This window comes from Buceros rhinoceros, unplaced genomic scaffold (assembly GCF_000710305.1).
Source record: "Buceros rhinoceros silvestris isolate BGI_N320 unplaced genomic scaffold, ASM71030v1 scaffold23766, whole genome shotgun sequence".
Lineage (NCBI taxonomy): Eukaryota > Metazoa > Chordata > Aves > Bucerotiformes > Bucerotidae > Buceros > Buceros rhinoceros.
In genome coordinates this window covers 15456-40821 of record NW_010417260.1, presented here as the reverse complement: position 1 = coordinate 40821, position 25366 = coordinate 15456, and the positions used below count along the sequence as shown (strand labels likewise).

Sequence of the window (25366 nt, the reverse complement as noted above, 5' to 3'; positions counted from 1 at the left end):
TCTGTGCCTGCAGCACTTGGGGCTGTGCCTGCAGCACTTGCTGCTGGGCAGATGAATCCGAGTCGCTCTCATTGTCTTGAGGGCTGGGGATGCTGGGTGACGTGCTCCGGTTATCCTGGTCAATGTCCTTGGGATCACTGCTCCCTTCGTCATTGACACTGCGGCTGTCAGAGCTCTCACCTTCGCCCTCGCCCTCCGAGGGAGAGTTTGGCCTGCTGATCTCCTGCAGGGAGAGGGATAACAACCACTGCACATGAGAAACCGCACAAAGAACATCACCAGCACACCCCAGGATGCAACCGATTACACGTGCTGTGCAAACACAAGTGCAAGTACCACCCTTTGAACCTCATGAGAGTTGCCCAGAGAGGCGGTGGACTCTCCACCTTTGGAGGTATTCAAAAGCCATCTGGACATGGTCCTGGGCAGTTGGCTCTAGGTGGCCCTGCTTGAGCAGAGTGGGTGGACTAGATGATTCTAGTCCCTTCCAACCCCAACCATTATGTGATCCTGTAATATGGAAAGCTCAGTGCCAAAATTCCCAAATCCCATGCACAGAGTGAACCTGGTCAGTCATGGAGCTGAAAAGGCATCCTGAAAGTATTTCAGCCGAGCTTTGATGCCATTAAATTAAGAGAACTCCGCTGGTGGTCTTCTAACTTGCCACAGAAGAGGAAAAAACAAATTCCAGTTCAAAAAAATTGGGAGAAGTGGGAGGAAAATAATCCAAGTACACTCCTATATGGTTGATATTGTTATTACAACAAATTAAAGACTTCTGGACTGAGCCTGTATCATTCCGCTGTTTTTCAGCAGAAGGAACACATTATAATATTGGCTGCCTTCCAGCCACAAATTAAGTTACAATTTGCTGTGGCTTAAACTGATGTAATGTTTTTGGTTTGTTACTGGGTTTGTACCCCTTCCCACTCTCAAACCACCCTCCTAAGAGAAAATACTCTGTGGGACTCACTTGAGTTTTGGATTTTTTGGCATTGGACCTGTCAGGTTCCTCTGTGTCAGAAGCTGCCTTTTCCCGCTGCCTCTTGGAGTTCTTGAGAGGAGAGGATACCTCTTCTTTTACCTTCTGCCATGAACAAAGCAGAATACAAGTTACCAGTGATGTAAACGCAAGAGTAAATTGAGAGTATGCCACTGCTACCCTACTTAACACAAATACACGAGAAGGGTTCTGCGGAACAGCAGAACTGGTCAGAAGTTGAGAAAGTTGGTATTTAACAATGACCCAGTACACATTGTCCTTCTGTCCCACTGCAGAGGAGTCTGTTCTGGAGCTGCTGCTGTACTCTGCCCTCTGCCAAGAGCAGCTCCCAGGAGACTCACACCTACCCAGTGCTCCAGCCACTCCCTCAGAGGCAAAATTTAAGAACACAATCCAGACTGTGATTTTACCTCTGCAGCCGTAAGTTTCTAACAGAACCCAACACCAGTTGTTACAGAGAAGGGAAGCAGAATTCCTGCAGTAGACAGGCCCAGGATAACCCTCTCTGTACTCCATGAAAGTCTGGCTGTACTCCTGATGTTTTGAGAGGAGGGATATTTTTACAGCCCTCAAATACAGGGCTAACAGTGAGCAGCTATTACAAAATTAGTGCCTTCGGTTACAGCCTGGGACAGCTTTATCCATCACATCACTACCTAACCTAACTTCCAATTTTGCTAAGTTCTCAGTTTTATCATGTGAAAACTTGCACCATAATTCAGTTTTACCTCTTTTTTTTTCTTTAATATTTATTTGTAACTTGCCACTTTTCAATTTACACTGTTTAATAGCAAGCCTTCCCTTCGTCTGGCTTTGTTTCTCCAGTACTCTCTTGGAAAGGCACTTACTGATTTACACAAACTAAACTGTCAGCTTGCTCTGAAAAATCAAGCAAAACACACACTGAAAAAAGGTAAGATGTCGACTCAATTACTACATATTCACATTCCTTTGTAAACAAAGATTAAGCACTGCTTCAAAAAAAAAAAAAAAAAAATCCCCCAAACGGTCTCCGTGTCTCAAGCACAGCATTTCTGATCTGCCTTACTTGCATGAGCCTAACGCTGCATTTGCCTCAGACTGAAGGATTAATTTATCACGAGAGCAGGGAGGTTACGTATGGTTTTAGCCCGACGTATCCTTACGTACAGAACAAAGCATCAGTCAGATGCACCAATAAATGTTTGCTTATCCACACAAACAGGAATTTCTAGGTCACTGAGAGATTCCCTGGCCTCCCAGAATCCACGCCACATTTAGCTGACTGAAGAGGCTTCAGGAGTCCAGTGCTATCTATCACAAAAGAAGAACGGGACACTCCTACCTTGGTAGACTTCTTCACCGAATCTGTTTTGCTGTCATTGCTGGAGGTGCTGGCAGCGCTCGGAGAGTTGCGGCCACTGGAACGGATGTCTTCGTTAATAGGGGAGGCTCTACCATCAGGGCTGGCTGGCTGCTTTTTACGACCACTGCGTATCCTACCTTGGTAGACTTCTTCACCGAATCTGTTTTGCTGTCATTGCTGGAGGTGCTGGCAGCGCTCGGAGAGTGGCGGCCACTGGAACGGATGTCTTCGTTAATAGGGGAGGCTCTACCATCAGGGCTGGCTGGCTGCTTTTTACGACCACTGCGTAGTGTAGACATCTATTTGTTGAACAGAAATAAGAGTGTATCAATGTCAGCACTTGTCCAACCTCTTTACTTTTTCTTGTCTGAAATCAGGGTGTGGGTGGACCATTCCTGCCAAGAGCATGAAAAAAATCAAGAACATTTAATGTTCTTAACATTTAATGGTTTTTTTTTTGAAAGCCCATTTGGACTTGGAAGGAGGCAAATCCTCATTTTTTCCACTCAAAAACATTAAGTGCTGATTTATTTTATTTAGTAGAGTCTGCTAGAAATGACATTAGAAAGATGTTCCAGAGCTGCTGCTGTTTGCGTGCTGACTTTTCTTGACAAAACACATGCACACGCATTTGTAAGCGTGTGTACACACAGAGTGAATGTCCTCGTGCTCCACTAAAACACAAAAGTCCATCTGTTGGCATTCAGGCAGTCAAGACCGGTTTCTAAACCCACAGGTTCAGTGTGGTCCAGTGTGGAATCACAGTAGCGCATTTTCCAGTAATTAATGCTGTTTTCCTCCCTCTTGGCAGGTTTTTGGATGACTGGCTACCACAGACACAATGAAGCCCACCTTACCTGACAGCGTAGCCTCTCGAGATATTTAGAAGGGATGGTCCTATCATCATGACCAGAGAGACAGAGAGGAGAGGGCAGGGAAAAGGGATCTATCTGCTTTCTACCAGCCCAAACCCAAAGCCAACAGCAAATTAACTGGAGCTGCTGTCAGTTCTCACAAGTGATTGTGCATGGTAAGGCTCCCGGCATTTCATCCCCATAAAACACTCTGACAGGAACCACAGGAGCAAACTACCGTTTTCTGTAGGGAAGAGATTTTGACTCCAGTATTATCAGCAGATCACACAAAGAGCATTTAATTTTTTCAAACTCTCCCTTTAAAATCCCACCAGGGGCTTACCTCTGACAGGGTCCAGCTGGAAGGAGGATACACCCTAGCACAAAATCTGTTATGATACCCTGGGCGAGTCCCCCCTCCCCGTGATGACAGTCCACTGCTAGTCATCAAAAACATGGCAATAACAAGTGTGACTGGAACTTGCAGAAGAGACATTTCAGCTCCTTTTTCCTCAACCTCAGCAAATCTCGCACTCAAACACAAACGCAGCAGCAGACACACGCCGTGGCAAACAAGCAAGACGGAGAAAGCAGCATTTCAGAAGTTTGACTACCTTTCTCCAGACAACACCTCCTCTTTACAGAAGAAGCTGCAATGCAAGTGTTAAGCCTACCGAGCCTCGACTCCGCCTTGTCCTCATGCTATGCTTTCCACTAAGTCCATCATCTTCCTCTTTGACAGGCTTAAACATAAAGGGTGGAGGGTCTACAGGCTTCTCAATGGGTGGCAGCTCTCCGTATTTTTTGAAGTGAATGCGACAATCAGTGCACAATAAAATGTTTTCTCGACCGCCGTGGTGCCAGTCCTTGGAGGCTTGGGGCAGAAAAAGCAAAAGCTCAGAAATATGCACTGTACCAGATACTCAGCACAAACACACTGCACGATGAAAAAAAGCACACAACAACTAGAAAAGTAGCGGCTTTTCTACGAGCATCCAAGTTGGAGAAATTTCTGGAAACCTTTGTCCTGTTCCAGGCTTAGTCTGTGTTCCAGAGCACATCTTCAACATCCAATTTACAAACTGTTTGTTTACTTAAACAACTACAGTGGTGAAAACAAAAAAAGAAGCTTTATCTGCTCTACTCGGGAGCTAACAAGCACCTATTACTCTCCAAAGATGAGGTTTCTTGACGTGACGTGAGCTACAAACTCCTCATTTCCTTCCCTTCCCTGTTTTGGGGCTCACACATCCATGCCACGCACATGCCCAAATATCAGACAACCTTTGGGAATACCTGCGGGAATGGGGCTGCTGAAGAGACTGCGATGTGACAGAGGGGGACGCTCAGTGTGAGTCACAGGCCAATAGTGATTTGCGATGTCACAAACTCACTATATAGATTATGGAGACTTTTTCCCATGTAAAGGTCTGCCTCTGCTTTGTCACCGCACTGTTCATTTGCGGTGGCAAAGCAGGATTAACTCTGCTAGGAATGCTGCGTACTTCAGCGGATTCAGCCCCCCGGTTTTTCGGAGCAGCTGTACACGCACATCAACGGCTCCTGCTTGAATGAACCTGCATTAAACAGGCAGTAGCAGAAGGTGGAGAAATACGACAATGGAAATCGGGTGCATACTGGTTGTGAAGCAGTGACGACAGGCGTAGCCCTTCAGTTCCTGTTCGCTGTCCTCGCTGTCAAAGTCATCTTCGCTGGCTGAGCTCAAGTCCACTAAGTAAAGAACAAGGGAAGAAGAGGAAAACAGATAAAGAAAAACTCAACAGGATTTTCTCTTTCCTCCCACGTGGCTAAAATAACCATTAATAATTATAGTTCTCATTAAATTTTTTTACTTCCTACAACCACCTTGCCTGGAATGACCATTATTTCCATTTTTGCAAACTAAGCGAGACCAAACCTCGTTAGTCCCAGATCAAACAAGGGTTCCAGGAATGTCCTAAGCGACACAATTCGCAGACATTTTGGTTCAGCACACAGTACTTCTCCGATGAAGTAGCTGTTCAAATCCTGTTCACGCTTGGTTAGAGGCTGTGTTCCAAAAGCCCAATTTTCAAGAGAAAGGAGGTTTACCTCTAGAACCTGGTCAAAATGAAAAGCAAGTATTCTATACCTAAATCCTACTTTATTAGATTCCACAGATAGATACTGTGGTGCCTTTTCAGGTTTTCTTTTTGTTTTCTAGACATCACCTTCTAAGGCAGATGGGGACCACTGCCATGCCTGATAGACACTGGCCACATTTGACCCAAGAGCTAGTTGTGTTTTGTGGGTGGAAGAAATGACGCTTCCATGTCACGTACCTGTTTGAAAAAACACGCGGTGGTTCTTCTGAGAGGTACTACAAGGCTTCCACCAGCTTTCCAATTTACTGCAAGTCTCCTTATGAGTTTTAACCCATGGCAAACTCACATTTCATGGACACCACGTTTGGAAGAAGTGGAGAATAAGGAAGATTCTGCATGCCCTTTCCTCTGGGCAAGCAGTATATAGCGAATTAGCTGATTACAAGGCTGTGAGCTAAAGAGCATCACCTAAACCACTGAATATCTGCAGACATCACAAAAACTGTACCTTACTTCATCTTCTAAAACACCTCAGGAGTAAATCCCTTCTTAATGCGAGTAAAGCATTTGTCTAGCACCACCCTACAAATCCACAACGTAACAGGTCTGTAATTTCTCACGAGCAGAAAGCCCCGTGGCTTCTTTTGTCCACATCTTTAATTAGAAGTCCTCGATGCAAGAACACAGTTTTTCTGAAGGTTCCAAGAGGGTATTCTGTAATACATGCAGGCTATAGAGAAGGAGGGATTCTACAGTACTTCAGCGTTTGTCACCAACTCCTTACCCTTCAAATTAACACAGGGTCCCATCTAATTACAGTGGCTGCTAACACTGCTGTAACTCTACATTCATTCTTGCAGGTGTTTAAACCCTGACTGCAAAATTGACACCAGGCTAGAACTGGCTTTCTTTTATTAAATTGATTTTCATTCTCCTCCTGCAGCTGGATCCATAGGGATGGGTCCTTCCAGCTACACGGGCTCTGAAGTGCTCAGTATCTTGGATCGAGCTGGAGAGTCAAGATCCTCACTTCTTGTGCACACAGAAATCATCAATAAATCGTATCAATTCCAGCAAGAAGCTAACAGCCCTTTCTTACTGCCTCACTAATACCCCCTCCAGAATCTCCTGCCCTGCCTGCTCACCACAACCTCTACCTCCCCCATATTAGTAAGAGTCTGCCGATTTCTGCCTTCCACACAGTCCCTTTTCTTTGAAGGCGTGTGAAACGGGCTGGGTTTAGTTCACAGAAAGACAACACCCACAGGGTAATGTAAGCTTTTACCTGAGGACAGAAGTTGCTCTCTATCCCTAGGGAAATTACTGATCACGACCCTTTCCAATGCCGTACGTTTCACTGGTCTGGGCAACTGTTCTGTTTAGACACCTCTGCTTCAATCAAGGCCAAAGTTCTTCCAAGATGCATTAAGACCCAACAGTGCTGGCTGCAGCACACAGTCCATCAAGCACAACGTATGGGTCACCCAGGAGGGATGGAAGGGACTTCCTTCCAAAGGGATGAAGGACTTCCTTCTGTTTGCATTCTCTAATTCCCATTACTGTAGTAAGCCTGGAGAAAATACTACGCAAACCCAAGAAAAGAGTGGGGAAATTCAGTACCAAGGCAATGTTTCCATCCTTACAGGATGCTTTTATGTGTAAGAGCTGCACAAAGCAGTTGATGATCAAAGACACCTCCCACATTCCAGCGTATAGGAACAGGAGAGGGCGACCGCCTGAACTCCATTTCCTTGTTTCATTCACTGACAGTACAACACCATCGCATTACTGCTGCGCCCTGCATCTAAACAAAGATAAAGGCATTGCTTTTAGCTTCCACTTACAGAATTCACTGGAGGGGGGCCTGGAGGGAGTGTTGACTGGAGTGGAAGCAGTTCGAGTTTTAATTCTCCGAAACACAGCCTGTCTTCGATGCCTACGGTGGGCTCGAGAACTTGCTGCTTCAGGGGTTTTCTTCCAATAGTAATAGAAGGTGATTAGTTCTCCCTGCAAATACAGAAGGAGTATGTTAGAGGGGCATGCAAATCTGACTTGTCAGCTTTTCCCCTCCCTTTTGCTCTCTGTATGCAGGCACGTGTATTTTTGTAGGAAGTTTCGCGATGTATTTCAGCCAGACAAAGAATTCTTTAGATAAGAGAGGAAAAAAAAAAATCCTCATTTTTTGTTAGCTTTTGCAGAGGAGGAACAGAAGTCAATAAATGCCTTCTCACTGCTGTTCTCCACCACCAGAAAAGAATAGGTTGGGCAGCTGTACCCAACTTCTGGGCTCCGCAGTTCGGAAGAGGGTGCCCTCGCCTTGCTGGCAGCACCCTGCTGACACCTCTGCTCAGGAGCCGGGAAGGGGCCTCCTTCCAGTGAGCTGTCAGAACAAACCACTGGTCGCTGCTAAGGATTCTCTGGTGTTTACAGAGAGAATAAGGATCCGTTCAAACAGATACTGCCATTTTGTCACCCTAACGTTCTGTGTACAGGTATTTTTAAATATTCCTGTAAGAAGCTGAAAGGTAGAATAAAAACATGTTCAACAAGAAGCCTATAACCATAACTCAACTCTACTACAGTAAATCGTGTTTTAATTTGAATATATAAGCCCACATCTAAATTAATTAAGCCGTTAAAAGAGCACACCTAGAGAAATGAGTGATAATTTCACAGCATAATGAATCTGGCTTGCATTCAAAAACCGAAGCAGCTGCCATTCAAACTAGCGGATGTAATGCCAAACTGAAGAACAGCATGTGGTTTTAATCTCTTTTCTCTTACTTTGAAACCCCATCATTTCCTGGCGACTTGTCTGCCTCTAAGGTAAAAGGTGGTGTTTCTTTCAAGTTGCAAGAGAAAAATGGAGAAGTTCTAACCAGCCCCTTGAAAATCAACATCAGAACAAACACACCTGAATTGCCCACAAAAAGGGTTTCTTTGAACTGCATTTTATGTGATCAAACAACCTCACCTCAGCCTGCTCCCTCCGTGGGGAGATCCTGCAGCCTGTACTCAGGCAGATCGCTCCAGTTATCTCTAATAAAGACACACCCTTAATCCAAGCTCTCCCAAGGGCCTCCGACGGGCAATTACAGCCCTAGCTAACATCCTACCACTGAAACACTTGAAAGACAAAAGGAGGATGTTGTTCTAGACATTAACTGCTGACATCTAAGACACTTAGGAATTTTACTAATGCCTAATTTAAAAATAGAAACACCAGAAAAAGAACCCAACCACAACTCTGATTTCTAGCAGCAGGGCTAAGAGATGCATTTTTAACGTGCGCTGCCACGGACTGGAACTGGTGCTGCTGACCACCACAGACCTGAACAATATTCACACCGAACTGTATTCTGTGTGGGACTGGGGAGGAGGAGGAAGGAGTGAGTAAGCCGGCAAAATGAAGCGTTACCTACAACTGTTGAGTCTGAAAGACAAAGCCCTACTATAAATAAGTCAGTCTTTCCCGAAGAGAAACTCACTACATCAGGCGCAGGCTGGCGACGAGCGCTCGGGCTGTGTCAGACCTGGCAAGAACACAGAGTTCTGACACCCAGCACCCCGCTCTGCTACTGCCTGTTCCACCGCGCGTGTTTGCCTTAGAAATGCCAGTTTACTCTGACTCCATTAAGCGGGCTCAAAGTCCATCGGCACAACTGTTTGTCAAACTGGGGCTACGGCCGGTGCCAGGAGGCAGACAAAGCTCTGTGGAAAAGCTTATGCAATGCACTTGAAATCAGCCACATTTATCTCAAATCGGAGGTGTCAGCACCAAGGAGCGAGTCAGAAAATGCCCCGTCTTTGTGGCAGTGAGTTGGTGTCCTCTGACACACAGCAAGAGCAGAGTGCAAACCAATCTGTTCTCCTCCCAGCACAGAACAGGAAACAGGACCCTATCTGAGCTCTGTTTACACATCACGATCCCATCGGGTGCCGAGGGAAGTTTAACATCTTATACACGTGCTACACCATAAACCAAGTCCTTTAAACAAAGAAAAGTTTGTATAAAAAAGACTATCTTAATGATCATCACGCTTTTTTTCCGAGACCCTCCCCAAACTGAAGTTAGAGGTGAAATACAAGTTTACTCAACAACTGGTGAAATCTGGATATATTCGAGGACTAGAGAACGTTCTGTACTTCTAATTCGTCGGCAGGCCGCGCAGCGACATGACTCAGTAAATGACTCAACTTTCTGACACAGAGCAGTCCAAGTCAGAGAGGAAGCGCGCACAGAGCGCGTCAAAGTCACGCACGTACACACAGGTTGGACACGTACCACGCTGAAAAGATTCCATGCCGGATCTTCGTAGCTGCCTGGCTATCTAGTATTTATTGTCTACCTAAGGGATTAAACGCTGGAGCGGAGCGAGCCCGGAAGGATTAGGAACAGCACACTGGTGTCTGCGCGGGTGGCAGGGGCTTCGGCACAAAGGAGTGAGTCAGGAAAGCTTTGGTTCTACAAACAGGGAGCAAAACCTGCTTCCCTGCAAGTGAAGTCAAATGAACTTTAATCAAACATGCATGGTGTGTGCTGCCGAAAGCCACCGCACGTACATTCAGGGAACAAAAGCCGCTGCAGAAATCAATAGCCTACTGAAACATTAACAGCGGCCAGCATTGATCAAAAGGCCTCTGACAAAAGGCAGCCTTGCAAATTAGCTGCTGCTTTTGCTTGCAAGCAAACAGGAAAGCATGAGCGCTGCTGACATGAATGGCCTGTAATGATCATTTTGTTCCCGGAGATCTCACCTCGCCTCACCACAAGGTCTCACAGTCAACACATCCCACATCTCTGCACTATAATTGGAGCAGCATGATGAACAGAGGCAGTCTGGTGCTTGTTCGCTGGGGGAGGGCAGCGAGCAGCTGCTCCAAATCTGATGTTCTGGGTAGCAGGTCTATACCCAGGGGAATAGTCCTAACCTAACAACCTGAAAATACATCGTCTGTCTCCTTTGAAGATTTTTGTGCCAAGAGCAACAGACACACTAAAATCCACGAGATAAAGCAGACTGAACCATCCTTCAACCTAAGAGCAACATACCCTTTGCTTCCAAACCTCACAGATAAATTAACAAAGGGTCAGACCATTGAGGCAACTACGACCTGCGGCGAGGTCTCTGGCTGATGGTGGAAGATGGTTGCGAGCCAAGTTCAGGGAGGGCTGAACCTGCTGGCTGAAACTGTGACCTTGCTGGTCACTCTCTAATCCAGCTTAATGCCCTGAAGGGCACGGACCACCGTTATGAGGAGATTGGCTCCTTTTGCAATAAGCACCATCCAATTGCTTCTGCCACCCTCTTCTCCACAATTAACAGCTTCTTCCATCAGCATGGGGAGAAGATTCATTTCTCTCCCCATCTGCTTAGCTGTTCGTAGTAACAGCCTCACCTCCGCTTGACACAAAGCCACCCCTCTTATCTGCAAGCGCAACTCCATTTTTCCTCGCTAACATCCGATTATCTGTCCCAAGCAATTCATCAAACATCATCAATTTGTCAAAAAAAATGAGCAGCACTGCTCAGGCTTTTAACGCCACCTTTCCTCGAGAACACCTACTTCCCCACTACTGAAGTTCCACACAGCAGAGGGGGTACGTTCTTCACTAAAACCCGTGGTTCAGCTTTCATCAATTCTGAAATACATCAGGAGCTCACAACTCAAATCTCTCGCCTTCTCCTGCCAAGGCCATTTCACTCCACGTTGTAGGTACATAGTAAAAAGTCACGCTTCATCTCCTTTTAGCCCTGTTCTAGGGATTATTTTTAACGAGAAAGAAATGGTTCAGATCCACTGCTGCAGGAGAATGTAGTGGGGAGACTTTCTGTGCCATCCAGCTCTGGAAGCTGAGCTGACAAGAGTCTCCATGTGTCCAGCAGCCCCAGCACTCCCGCTTGGACTGCACAGGCCAGCGGCGTTGATCAGGAGGTCACCGCCTCGGTACGTGGCACCCTTCTCCTGCCTCTCCCACCATTTCACCCACTGCTCTCACCATGTGTGGCTGCTGCCCAGTCGAGCTCTCCACGCCACTTCACAACAGCCCAGGACAGGCCCTGCTGGCTCTTCCACACCCTCACCACACTCGCACCAGCGCTGCATGCCCCGCCATCACACCCCTTACCAGCAGTTTTCAAACGTAAAATACACAGCACAAGCTGTGCCCCCCCGCCTGCGTTCAGACTTGCCTTAGGTAAAGAAAGGATTAATCCTGCGTATGCGTTTCTGGATTTGAGAGGTTTTGACAGCCCTGCTGCAGCAGACGCTGCTCCTATGGAAGCCAATCACACAAACACATCAACTTACCTTCAAGTATCTGTTGTGGTATAACAGAGTGAGCAAACATAATAATTGCTGTTTAATTTCCCCAGAGCCTAGCTCTGCCAGGAAAAAAAATAAAAAACCACAGGGGAGGGGAAGAGCTTTACAGTAATTAAACAGAAAAGGTAAATGACAACTGTCTGCAATGGCTGTAAACCAGCCATGGCAGACCAGAGGGGAACAGATTGTCCAGCTGTGGCCTTAATGAATTCACAATCTTTCTGGAATGCATCAAGATTTTATTAAGCCAACTCAATTTAGCTAATGCTCCCTATTACCAAAGTCCTGTGGTAAAAACACCATCTCCAGCACCTCCCTCCATCACTGAATCCTCTGGCTTCAGCAGTCTTGGTTACCACATCTGCTCCAACACCTGCGTGCCAAGGGACATACTGAGAAAACAGACTGATGACACATGCACAGTTTTGCCTAACAGGAGCTTTACAGACCCCACCTCCAGCACAGAGCGGCATATTGCTGCCTGGCATCTCCAGGTTCCCTCCTGAAACTTCACAGCACAAGCCAGAACACTGCCATACACCGTCGGACCAGGAGACAGACTGTCACCTATCGGACCCTTCCACCGGCACGTTTCCACACCCAGGAGGTGCTAAGGCAAGAGGCACAAGTATATGCAGACAGGCCAGCACAATCAAGCAACAACCCCCCGACCTCCTGATTGGCACAACCTGCCACATCAAAGGGGAAAGGGGCCACTGAGGGGCAAGCTCTGCGCGGCTTTTTCTTGTTATGAGCCTACATTCTACGAGAGAAAATGTGGAACTCTTGTCTTGGTCTGAACAAATTAAAGTCTTGAAAAAATACAGCAGGGAAGCGAAAGAACAGCAGCTGTGCGCAGCTCCAAAGAGCTGAGCCGAGGCTGCTGTACCATTTTAAGCGTGGTCTACATGCCTCTGCCAGCGAACAGGTTTGCATATGCTCTAATTAAGCAATAAGTCTCAGCAGCTTGTTCAGGAGCACCGATTAACGTCCACCTTGGGTGTGCAGGAATACTGCATAATCTAAAAACACTACTGAAATTTTAAGAGAGCCTTTTAAAAACCACGCAATATTTTAACTAACGCTGCAAAACCCAGGTTAAAATCACGGGATGCTCTCCAGGGAATACCCTGCAGGTCTCGCAGCTCTCTAGCCTACAGCCATTTAACCTAGCGGCTCCTCTAGCCACTGCGCTCTCTCAGATGGCAATACAGCAGGGGCCAGGGAGAGCAGGCTCAGAACTCTACCTGCCATTTTAGGAGAAGACTGGCTGTCCTAACACTCTGTTTCCTTGAGCTGCAAATGCCAAGGTAAGCTGGGTGGCTTCATTTCCACTCAAAACTCCTGGTAAAACAGGGTGGCCAAGCGGGAGTCGAAGAGAAGAGGGGTACAGAAGAGACCCAGGCTAACGCCTTGGGCTTACCCCCAATACCAGAACAGTCACAGAATTTCCTGGGAACCCAGCCGAGGCTCCATCTGTATTTTCCGGATTTCATTTTGATCTGGAAAAAACTTGCAATCAAATACAGCTTCACACTTTCTAATTGTTTCTGCTACCCTGCTTAGTCCTCTGCAGACCAGAGGAAGAGTGAGCTTCTATCTTCTACAAATGATGCTTCTGTTCAGATAGCTGACACAGGCGTACGACAGCAGGTCACTGGAAACCATCATCCCTGATAGCGCTGGAACAAGGCTGGAATCTTAAGATTTCACTCCAAAGTTCCTCAGTCACTGAAGAGACTAAAATAACTTCATTTTTCATGTTACCTATAGGTAACATTTTTCATGTTACCTACAGATCACTTTTGTACTCTCCCAAGAGACTGTATCTGTCCTCCTTCGCAAATAAAAGAACCTCAGCGTAACGGGTGAGTGCAAACTAAACCCAACTCTTACAAAATTACACATGGGGACTGGAAGTGACAAGACACACAGAGGGATGGAATCACGAGTAGAAAAGTTGGTGAACTGCAAAGCAGGGAGCAAAAAGGAAACCAAGGTACAAGATAGGATGTAAATCAACCCTCACGTGAAACAAACGTGTCCCTGCAGTAACACGGCAGCACTCAACCACTCTGTAGCACCTTCCATTTGATGACCAAGTCCATGAAGGATTTACAAAACAAGGCTCGGCACATTCTTTTTCAGTTTTATTATGCAGAAACAAAGAGACAGAAGATTTATAAACAGGCCCAGATCACTGCTGTGTGAGAAGCAAAACAGTCCTGATCAGCCCGGAGCTGCGTGAACAGCTGCACCAGTGACAGGCGTTAAAATTCCTCCAGAACTCAACCCTAGGCCTGCTGGAGCTGCTTCTCCAGCCTCGCCGGGCTCAGGAGTGCCTGGCCCGTGCCCAACACCTCCGCTTCCCTTCGCCCTCAGTACAAGCTGCTTTTTCTTTCAGATGGGTAGTCTTGTTTCACCCCTACCACTTGATTCTACGGCTTTAGCAAACCACAGAGAAATCGAAACATTACTGTTCACTGAGAAGAACACCAAGAACGTGTCCCCATGCCACCTCTAACCCACCATTTCCACACGGTTCATTCACTAACCTTTTCTGGTGTTTGTAGTTAAGGCTGCACACACCAGTAGGAGGCAATTAGTGTATCACTGAACTTACCCTTGCTACCTGTTCTATGGGAACATTTTTAAAGTATTATTTTTAGGGATTTCAGTACCCGCTTTATCAGTTCTGCAGAAACAAATGCATTGTTTTAAGCCCCAGCCCCAGTTAAAAGCTGCTGACCCTCTCTCCAGCTGTACGTCGTGCCAGAATGAAAAGAAAGCGTTTGTAATTAAGGCTTCTTCCTCCAGAGACTCCGCTTTGTTAATCAACAGCGTTCCTAATCCCCACAGGAGCTCACAGACTGTTGACTGCATCCATTATTAATTATTAGAGCCTATCTTTAATAGTGTCAGTTATAGTTCTCCAGGACCGCGTAACCGCTGCCGTGTCACCGGGTTCACCCCGCAGGGATCTCTGGTGCTTGATCAATTAAGAGGTTATCAAAATAGTGAATGAGTTAAGAACCTGCTTGCCTCATACACATTTGTCGAGGATTTAGTTTGTACTCAGCTCCCCTTTGCAACTCACATGACCAAAGTTTCTGAGGTTAGAAATCCTGATTGCTTGACCACTTTTAACTCCAATCATTTAACATTTTCCCCCTCCTCTAAGCTCTCCCTCCACGTCTGCCCACCTCTGCTCAGGCACAGCTGCCCAGCCTGCAGCACAGAGGAGTCTCCCACTCCAGCAGAGCCAGTTCTCCAGCACCGGTGGGATGTTTTCACCTGGCACAGGGGACAAACTGCTTCATGCAGAATCTAATTTGGCCCCTGTAGCGCAAGGGCATCTCTCTTCCTATAGAGGCTCAGGCTGGCTTGAGCTGCAAGTTCCTCTCAACCCACTGTTCAAGATCCAGTTGTTCTCCCTGGCCAATGCAAACATTCAGCCTTTTTCCCTTTCCACTTGCACCACGATGCCCAAAGCGCTGCCCCTAAGAGAATGCGCACGGGCCAGGTGAACAAAGCACAGTGTAGTTGTGAACAACAAAGGTTAAATGCGTTTGCAAAGATGGAAGAAGCTCCTGTTTTCTTGAGCCAGCACAACGCTTTCATTCCATCTCACAACCCACATCAAAGTCCTGGGGTTCGCCGCTGTTTCAGACAACATCTTTCACTGCCCGTCTCCTGTTAACTAGAAGTTCTCACCACTAGAGTTCACACACCAGGACAGAAAGGAGATGGGGATAAATACCCAGATAGACTGAATGCAGGTATTCAGAACGGCTTTCAGAGCAGAGCTCACCACAGTCTGCACTGGGGTGTGTTTTCCCCCTTCACATCCAATTCTCCACTGACATCGAAAATTTAGCAACACAGGACAAAGAATTGGATTTTCTCAGTGAAGGTGCCAAGGGCCAAGACATTCCCCCTCTAACTGCACTTTCTTTGTACTAGCTCAATAATTAAGTTTCTTGGCTGCATGTTGCTGGAGCTCGGGTGGGACAAAACCCCATTTCACTGCTCCTGGCTACACCACAACGCTATCTTTCTCAACACCTAGAATACAGCACATTTTCACGCTTGAAAGCAAAGGTATCAGTGGTGGTTCACGTGGACGTGTGTATGAGAGAGAAGCCATAAAGCAGTTAAAACTACCACTCTCCATCCCGTAAACATTGTTCTATTTATCTGCCCGTCATTACATGCACAATCTTATTATCTCTGCACAGCCTCAAAGCGACAGCCGTCAGGGTCACCCTATAAAATATACATCGGCAATGTTACACTTAATGACTGGAGCGAGAAGAAAAATGAAGGATGGGAGGAGTGGAATACCGCAGGATGTTTTAAAGGGATCATCAGTTACATCTATGCATTTCCTGAGGTGATAACTGAATGACAGTGGCTGGGGGGAAATCCATTTTTGAGCCTGGGAAAGGACTGTTAAGAAAAAAATGTTTTTGTACCGGCGGCATGTAATGGCTGCCAGAAAATGAAAAAGGTTCCTTCAACCACAGCAGTTCCTCGATTTTATGGATTTTATATAGAGGCTGAGAATTATATCAAGTACAATCAGCTATGCAAACCAATCAAAAATTATTGGCAGACTTTGGTGATTTCACCCCCAACGAGACTACTTGCTGTTGTGGTTCGTGTGTCAGCTTTAATTAATTTAAATGAAAGACCAATCTGTGTGTGTGCGTGCAGACAGTGACGTTCCCCACGCAAGGAGAGCAGCGTTCTCTGCTTTCATAATATTCATTTAAACAAAGTCTTAAAAATGGAACTCTGCTATTCAGCAGGGAACTTAATCCTCCTGCCTTTCAGCAGGGACACATACTCGTTTGTTTTCTAATCCACACAACTGAAACTAGGCTTACAATTATTAGAACAGTTTTACTACTTTAAAAATATTTTTGTTATTGTGTTATGACAATTTTACAAATAGACTCAAGCCACCCTTACCAAAACACTGCTTGTGCTGGAATTGTTTGCTTTGTTCGTTGGGAGTTCCCTGCTTCTCAGCAACAATGCGAGCTGCTATTTAAAACAAAGCACTTCCAATAATTGTCACTCAGAATCAATCCTCTGCATTACTGCAACACCCCACTGGATGCCTTAAGCTCACTGGAGTGACACTGACACAGAACTGCAGGGATGACAGAAAATATTCACTTTGAGCTCATCGGAATTAGAAGTGTTCTCTCTCACTGGAATACTGGGGAGGGGCAACAGAACAACCCCCCGCACTCACGCTCCTCATTAGCTAAAGCAGACAACCATTACACAGCTCAGCGAACTCCCCGCCTGTGCAGCGGGAAGTGTACACAGTGATAAGATGGTTGACATTTTACTGATCTGAAAAGATGATTTCAAATGGTTCAGTGCTTACATCTTGCACTGCAAGCTCCTGGCTCAACTTACCTGGAGTCTCGCACATTTACCAGAGCAGTTTTAGCTATCTGTCACGCTCCACTTTAAAAGTCATCAATTAGTCCATGTGTGGGCAAGTGTTTCGGGTGGAACAGACCACATTAGTCACTGCTAGAGCACCTTGAATGGTCTGGAAAAGACTTCTGATCCCCAAGTCACTGCGGCTTCTCTGTAAGAGTCAAACGTCTAAATCCTACAACATTTTATGGGCCACTGAGCACTGTCCTCATGTTAATTACAGCTGGTACTCCTGCTTGTTTCTTTATCTGAAACTGTCTCACGCCTTCCCCAGGTTAAGTTAAATATCTCATATGACCAGGTTTTCCAATTTTCTCTCACTAAGGCTCATTCCCATGATGTCAGATGGGTTTTTCCTCCCCTATTCCTTTGGAGTGGAGGGCTTTGCCTCGAGATTAAGAACACAGAGTTCGTGCACTGTGCTCTGCAGCCCTGGGCAGGCGGTGCTCACTGCACAGATAACATACCACAAAACCACACAAATAAATACGCAAATGGAAAGTCTGAAAGTTTGAGCACATCCTCCTGGTTTAAGACGGCAAGAAGAGCTGAAAGGTAAATGAGGAATTAGCCATTTGTTTCTTGGATGTCGTGTTCTGTAACTGCTTTTATTCAAATACAGAAATAAGAATTAAAGGCCCACTTAGTTCCGAGAATCACCAGCACTGCAGCTTTGCCACTAGCAGCCCCGTTTCAGACTGCCGACATGACTGCGCTGACCTGCATTCCACATTTCAATCTAACAGATGGTTTAGGTTTTCCGAACACATCTGTGACGAATCACACAAAGCCTGGCTTGTCAGATGTGTACATTATCTTCCCTGACAGACAGCTTCCTCTCTTTGCAGCTCATGACCTGCAGGGGAGCTCCTGAGTTTTAATTTTTGTCATAAAGTCATGTTAAAAACAACGTTCAGAAAATACCGAAAATTAGACAGAAGGCGAACTTCACAAAATAACCCTTACTGCTAATGAGAAGAGCGAAGATGCTGGAAACAGAAAAAATTTCCATGTCGTCTTTATTGCAGCTATCCTCAAAGTCCTCACGACTGGTTATTTCAGGATGCCAACTACCAAACCCACTGAAGACAACTAGAATTTGACCTCTTAATAAAAATCTCTACCCAGGATGTCCCACACCCGAACAAGGAGGAGGAGGAACGCCATCCATTCTCCAGCTGGAAAGCACCACAGGAACTCAGACAAAGCCCCAGGCTCAACACTGCGAACTTCTTTCACACCCCCCACAAACGCGGGGCTGAGGAGGTGGGGATCCTGCTCCGCTCTTCAGTCCGAGTTATGGACAAAGCAACAAGCTGCTGAACAACAGCTCTCAGACAGACATTCCTGTTGCTGAGCCTTGATTTTGAACAGACAGCTTCTCTCTGATCTAATCCCTGAACAGCTGTTTTCCTTTTACTGTTCTCCAAGAACATTTCTCTAAACCAGTAGATTTTCTAGATTAAGTGTGGGGGGTTGAGGGGTACTTCAGTGTTTTCCTGTTTATCAGAGCAATGTATGAGAAGAGGAATATTGAAGCAGGACATCAAGCAACCCTGCAACCCCCCCAAACCACAAAAGAACTGCCACGTAAGCTGCTTATCCCTCAGTTATTGTTGCTTCCCTCCAGTCTCAAATTCCTTCTGTCAGGAAAAAATTCTCAGCAAGCAAAATGTAACTCAAAGACAATGGTAAGAGTTGTAAAGCAGTATTAGAAGGACCAATGCATTGTAACTTACTATAATACCTCTACAGAGAGCTCAAAAGTGAAAGAAATTGCTAATTCTTTACAGTTCTGTTCTGCCGTCTCCAGCAAGCATTAATCCCAGCTACTCCCTCAGCAAGTGAATTTGATCCCCACTTCACAATCAGTGATAAAAAAAGGCGTCAGTAAGCTGGGGCATGACTTAGGGCTCTGACTCCTGAGGTCTGGCAAACCACGCTGCAGCGAGTTCAGAGAAGAATTTGGGCTGCTGCCATTAATCCTGCCCCCCCTGTACAGAGCCCACATCCACCGCAGGGGGTCAGGACAGGCGGCCCGGCTGCCGCAGCCGACTGGACATAGTCTGCTGTCTTCAGATGTCATTAATTTCAGTTTACACTGTCAACTGCAAGGGAACAGAGGGCTCATCTTTACCCTTCTGTCATGTCCACTACAGGGATGCTAACCCCTGACAGAAGAACCGTGTAAAAAGGAGAGAAAAGAAGTAGGATGGAAGGAGCAAGTTAAGGCAATAGGATTTTTCATCAGCTGCCACTCAGAACCAGAGATCTCAGAGACAGGAGCAGCGCCCAAGAGCTCTGATTCACACTGCCAGGCAAGCTAACCTTCCAACAGCCATCTCTCACAACTCAGGCAAATTTCAGACTCTGACCCCCTGGATGAGAGAGCAGCTGCAGCACTGGAGAGGCATCCTGACCCCCCGGCTCTGCACACACCTACTGCTCAGACCCAGGGCCCCACGTGCGGTTACCCGGCAGGGCGCGAGCAGAGCCATTCCAGCAAAGGGCAGCCCTGGCAAAGGAACTAACGGCTACCGACCTTACGAGCTTTAGTAAGAAGTTTGATCCGTTCACGAAATGGGGTTGAGAGGTGGGTGAACAGAGCTTAGATTCAGCAATCCCCCCGGCCTGTTCTGGCCCCACGCTGTTACGCCAGAGGAAGGAGAAGTGCAGACCCCAGGAAACGCGTCAAGCAGGGCACTGACCCATCACACAGCCCATCTGCCACTTCTGCGCTGCCTTTTCCTTACACCACTCTGACAAGCTTATTCCAGAGCTGCCTTTCTGCTTCCCTGAAACACCTCCCTCACGTAAACAAAGTCAGGTTCATTTCCCTCTCGCAGGCAGTGGGCTTGTACTGCCTCTACCTGCCTTCCTGAGTTAAGTAGAGATTGAGACAGTTTCTGATGGAGTAAAATGTCATCTTTATCCTGTCAACAATCTTCTGAAGATGAAGACAAAGACTGCTTCATGGTACTGCTTCATTAGATATGCAAAGCTATATAACCAGTTCCTCCAAACGTGTTTGACAGCTCCTGCCACACCACACTTAGCCCAGACCCGCGCTCTCCCCGCCCCAGCCAGCCCTCCACCGCACAGACCTGTTCCTCCTCACCAGTCATAAACACTGAGGAGTCTCAATCCAGTTCCATCCACAAGAGCTCAGAAATTTTTTACTATTACAGACTATACCAAAACACCTCGGAACACAGACTGGCTGATCAGGTATTCCAAACGCAGCGAGTTTGACACCATTTATTCCCTACCACCCTGTCTAACAGTCACAGCGTGTCGATGCTACCACTAGGCAGCGTGAGGGATCGTTTTAATTAGGGGCTTGTATTCAACACAGCAACCAAGGTGTCAGGAACAAGAAGAAAAGCACTTACAATGGAGAACTTCAGAACAAGAAAGGAGAGGTTACAGCAATGCTTGCTGGCCTCCTTGGAGAGAAAGTGAAGCCTGCTAGTGTCCATTTATACTTGCGCGCCTCTTAGGATACTCCGTTGTTAAGTGATCAGCTGTAGCCACAAAGCTGCTGAAATTGTTGGAATACGAATCTTCATGCATTTACCAAAGAGCAACTATACACCACACCATCTGCAAACAAAACTACTCACAGAAGCATCCTGCGCTTTCAGTAAGACCCTTCCACCCCAGCAGCCACCAAAATTCCCTGTTGCATTTTTTTTCTTAAACTTTGTCTTTCTGCAACCCTCTTCCTTCCTAAGAGTGGCTGCAGGTTTGTGAAGCAATGCCACTCGCAAACCAGCCCTTCAAATACGTATCTTCCACCTAGAGTGGTGCCACGCAGGAGGCTCTACTCGAAGATGTAAGCATTTCCACCATGAATCCAAAAAGGTGTTACCGACGGAATTTCAACACATCACTAGAATAAAAAACAATAATGAAGGTGGTGGTAGCAAGGAGAATGGCCACTGTAAACTTAACCTGGTTTTATCTTTAAGCAAATCCTTTAGAGTGTGGTTATATTGTCAGCTAGGACTTCCAGCCATAACTTTGTATGCAAGTCATCATCTATAAAATCAGCGGTATTACACGAGCATAAATCAGAATGAATAAGAACTAGTGGTTTAGTGCACGAAAACTCCATTAACTAGCAGTGGGTACACGCTGCGGTAGTGAAAGAATTTGCTACTCTGAAAGAATCTAAGAACAGATTTCTCCACACCCACAAACCAACCAACCACCTGTGGCTCTAGACACAGCAACACCGGCTTTCATCTGCTAAAGCTGCTTTACATTCTGGATTGCCTTTGCTACAGCAAAATACTAAGCTATAAATAAATTCTTCAGAAATATGCAGAAACCCAGCGACGCAGCTCAGTGCTGGAGAAAAGCCTGAGCTGGATGTTCAGCGAGTGGATTTCACCGCCATGGCGAAGTTGGAAAACGAATGCCAGAAGTCTCTCTGGTGAGGACACAGTCTCATTTTTTCTTCTAACTGTGGAAGATTTCCATTTGCGAAACAAGATCAGTGATTAACTGTGCCTGGGCTCAGGGCCAAGTTCAGCAAACAACCACATGTAGGGCACAAGTAAACGCTTCCTGCAGACACTGAATACTTGGAACTTTTCTAGAGGGTTCCTCTGTACACTGCCCCGTCACATCAGACTTAGGAAGGCCATGTTGTCATCACACAACAAATCACTCTGAATCCTCCAGCTTCTGTCTTTTCCCTTTCCCTGTCCACACCAGTCCTTACAAAGCCTCTCCTACGACCAAGCTTTGGAGTGGTCTCAATCTTCAGCGATTTTATCTCTACAGCATCTCTGCAGAACAGGCTGAGGTATTACCCCATGTCACAGATCGTGGAGAGAGCTGAGGCGAGCCAGAAGAGAAGACCCACAAAAGAACAAGATGAAGTCAGTCAGTTTTCTCTTTATGAGACTAACTTCATGGTCTGTCAAACCATTCTGCTTCGTTTTCTGGGCCTCCTATAAGACCTTTTCCTCCTCCCTCCAATCCCTCTAGGATCAGAAAGGGCAGGAATTCCCAGGATGGGCAGTGGCTGAGCACACGAGACACACAGACCTCTGCAATTCCTCCTGGCAGGGGCTAGGTGGTGAGAGAATGAAGATAAAGAGATGGTATCCTGCCTACTGAAGTACCACGTTGTAACATGCTGCTCCTGTCAACTCCTCAAAAATACGAGATCATAGCAACATGTCAAAGAAAATCTCATTGGTCTGGTATTACAGAGTTTATTTCCTGGGCAGCGGAGACAGGTGGTATTTTTCAGGGTAAGAGAACACACCTCTGCTTGATGAAGGCAAATTTTAAATGCAGAATTGCTGTGTTTTCCATATGAAATATTCAATAACCTAAGAATGCTCTCAGCTTTATGTGCAGTTCTCCATCAATTAGGAGCAAAACACAGCAGTGACAGCCATCTCAGCTCTTAAAGGCATCTGCTGCTTCAAACAACTCATCACCTCAAGTTATCCAACAGCAACACTGCTACCCCACAACAGCCTTTCTGTTCTGCTTAACTCTTCCCTAGCTGTCTGCCCAGCTCTGGAGTTGGCAGCATCCTGTTCTACCGACCCCAGACCTTGTGGGCTTAGGAAAAGTCCAAGAAACACAAAGCCACGGGCTCAGGATGTGAGGTCCTTTCTGATTACAGCTACGTTCCAACACCCCCACCCCCGCAGCTGACACAACTACAGCAGACATGTCACTGTAACTGGGACCTGAGACATTGCACAGCTCTGCAAAAGAAACCCATGACAGACAGACCACAAACACTATTTTCTCATCTAAAAATCACTTTACTACACTGGATCTAGCCATACATTATAAGCACAGGGTATGTTTTGAGTGTCTTCTGTATAATTTTGTAAGCAATTCTAGCTCTGATATTTTCCCTCTCATTAAAGTAATGACAGTAACACTGCTAAGATGTACCATTTGGTCCATCCTTGCAGGTAACTGAAAAAATTCTGAATTTATTTGTATATTTCTATTGCTTAGGCCTCACTTGTGAAGCCACAGTCTGGAATTCAGCCCATTCCTATATTCTTGTGAGGACCACAAGGATTCTCCAGGTCTACACACCATAACTAGCCGCTACCAAGCTAGCAGGACAGAAAGTGGAGTCTTCAGGTGGCAATAAAACAAAACCAGTAATTTAAGACAAATACAGATGTTTTCAGGCAAATAGTACTAATGGTAAAAGCAAGAGGTAAAATACAGAAAATGATGCACTAAAGAAAATGGCATCACTAACTGGAGCTTTTCTACAGCAGTACTTCTCACAACAGTCCCCACCTCTTCAAAACATTTCCTGAATCTTTCATACACACACAAGAGGCCCAACAACCACTTGACATTCAACTCAGGTATGTAAGAATTTTTACATCGCTTATTTTAAACCATGTAAAAATACCATCAACAGTTCAATGTCCAAGAAAACCAAGCTGTGAGCAGCAGGCAACCACTATGCATTCATGTCTCCAAAGCAGGAGAGGGACTTTGAATAGGTAAGAGATGCAGTTCTTCCCTTCCAGCTCACTGGTTCAAATTCAGTCTGAAGCATCAGTGACGCAGAGCTGAACGGCTGGCAGCACACCCAAGAAACAAATATGCATCTTGGGGGACCAGAATATTTGAAGGAATCCAGGAGCCTGAATCCATTCCCACCCTTCTGTACACAAGGCACCAAAAACACTACCAGAGAAAAAACGACGAGTTACTCATCTGGCCTTTGTGTAAACCCTGGTCGCTCTGAGCTGCTCCAGTTTCCTGAACCGGCCTCTCTGCAGAGTGATAAAGTGCAGAGCAACACGGCAAAACTCCAGACTTCGGTGAACTGTGATCTAAAGATGAAGCTAGAGAAATACTAAAGCAGTAAAAAAACCACAGTAGGAGATGAGGGAGCAGAAGCAAAGAAACACCCTCTGCAAATTCCACTCTCTCCAGAAAATCCTGTCTTTACAAGAGAAAACATAGAAATATCTGCACTCAAACATTCGAAGAACCCATTAATCCTGTTCGTTGACTGCCCTCCTTAAGTCAAACATCAAAAGAAGGGCATGTTATGACCTACTGTTCCTCCCAGATCCTCACCTCCCTTCTCCTTGGCCATCCTTTCCTCTGCTACCTCTACAAACCCTGCAACGATCGATCTGCCGTGTCAACACAAAACGGGTACGGAGCTGCACGCAGTCTCACCCAGCTACCTGGATCTCTTCACCCAGTGCCCCAGTCAAGCCCTTCTCCCTTTTAGTAGCTTTACCACCTGAAACAAAACATTTATGAAATGCACCAGCTAAGAAGCCTAGTGAAAAAGGATGAGGCACCACTAACAAATTATGTTCAACATTTGTTAAGCCAGTGTCAGGGCAGCTGCTGCAAGGCCATGTGAAAGTGTCTCCATCACCTCAGCCTCCTTGTCTGGAAAATTATAAACCCTGGAGGGACGTTTGCTGTTCAAGTTCCAACCATTTGCAGAGCAGCTTTCTGACTACTGCCAGTGACGCAGAATAATGCTGCTGTTATGAATATAAAGTAACGTTTTAACAGTCGTTCTCAAGGATTTCTATTTCACAAGGACCCATTCAACAATTTCCAGCTGGCGCGGTATGAAAGTTTGCATTATACAACGGTTGATAAATTTTGAAGCACACACAATGTAAAATGAAACAGCAACATCCACCTGTGATAAGAAAACCTACAGAACTACTCCCTGTCAAGTGGAGATGGCTTGGTAGATCTCATTTGTGCGTTAAACACTGAGTCACTTCACAGAGGGAGAACCTGTCTTCGTACTGAGCATTCCTCCTGCGGTTGGCACTGCTGGTAAAACACGCTGCCTCTGTGCTTCCCATTCAAAGGAAGTGCTCAAGATGTCACCACAGTCTGCCCGTATCTGTTCATGCACATCGTTAACCAATAGTCTTCCCCCCTTCCTTACCATGAAAGGCTTTTCATTTTTTTAATAGAATTCCAAGGTTTCAGAATACTGCTTATTCCATCAGACAGTATTCTTTTCCTAAAGACATTTTTATCCTCAGTGGCAACACCATAACTAAGTATCTGAAACAAGGCAGAATTGTTTGGAGAAAAAGGATGGGATGGCTAAGACTCTCGATGAACATGCCAGAGGAAAAAAAAAAAAACCCCAAGACACAAACACAAGAACCCAACGATTGTCACATAACCCTGAAATAACTGGCTCCATATTTTGAACACGAGAAGTGGCCCCTTCCAAGATAAAAGGCACAGGCTGTCCCCAGCGTGTTGGTGCGTGATCTCCCAGAGGCTGCCG

General features: G+C 46.1%; 1 protein-coding gene across 1 annotated transcript in view; it reads right to left on the bottom strand.

The window, feature by feature from the left end:
* The window catches only part of RERE (arginine-glutamic acid dipeptide (RE) repeats), a 47298-nt gene that overhangs the window by 6972 nt on the left and 14960 nt on the right, over positions 1 to 25366 (bottom strand). Inside the window, exons 2-7 of the mRNA XM_010138151.1 lie at positions 7131 to 7293; positions 4841 to 4933; positions 3877 to 4076; positions 2486 to 2647; positions 974 to 1087; positions 8 to 223 (exon numbers count right to left, since the gene is read on the bottom strand). Of these exons, the coding sequence (XP_010136453.1) occupies positions 8 to 223; positions 974 to 1087; positions 2486 to 2647; positions 3877 to 3954 (570 nt within the window). The 5' untranslated portion in view covers positions 3955 to 4076; positions 4841 to 4933; positions 7131 to 7293. The remainder of the gene's footprint in view (positions 1 to 7; positions 224 to 973; positions 1088 to 2485; positions 2648 to 3876; positions 4077 to 4840; positions 4934 to 7130; positions 7294 to 25366) is intronic.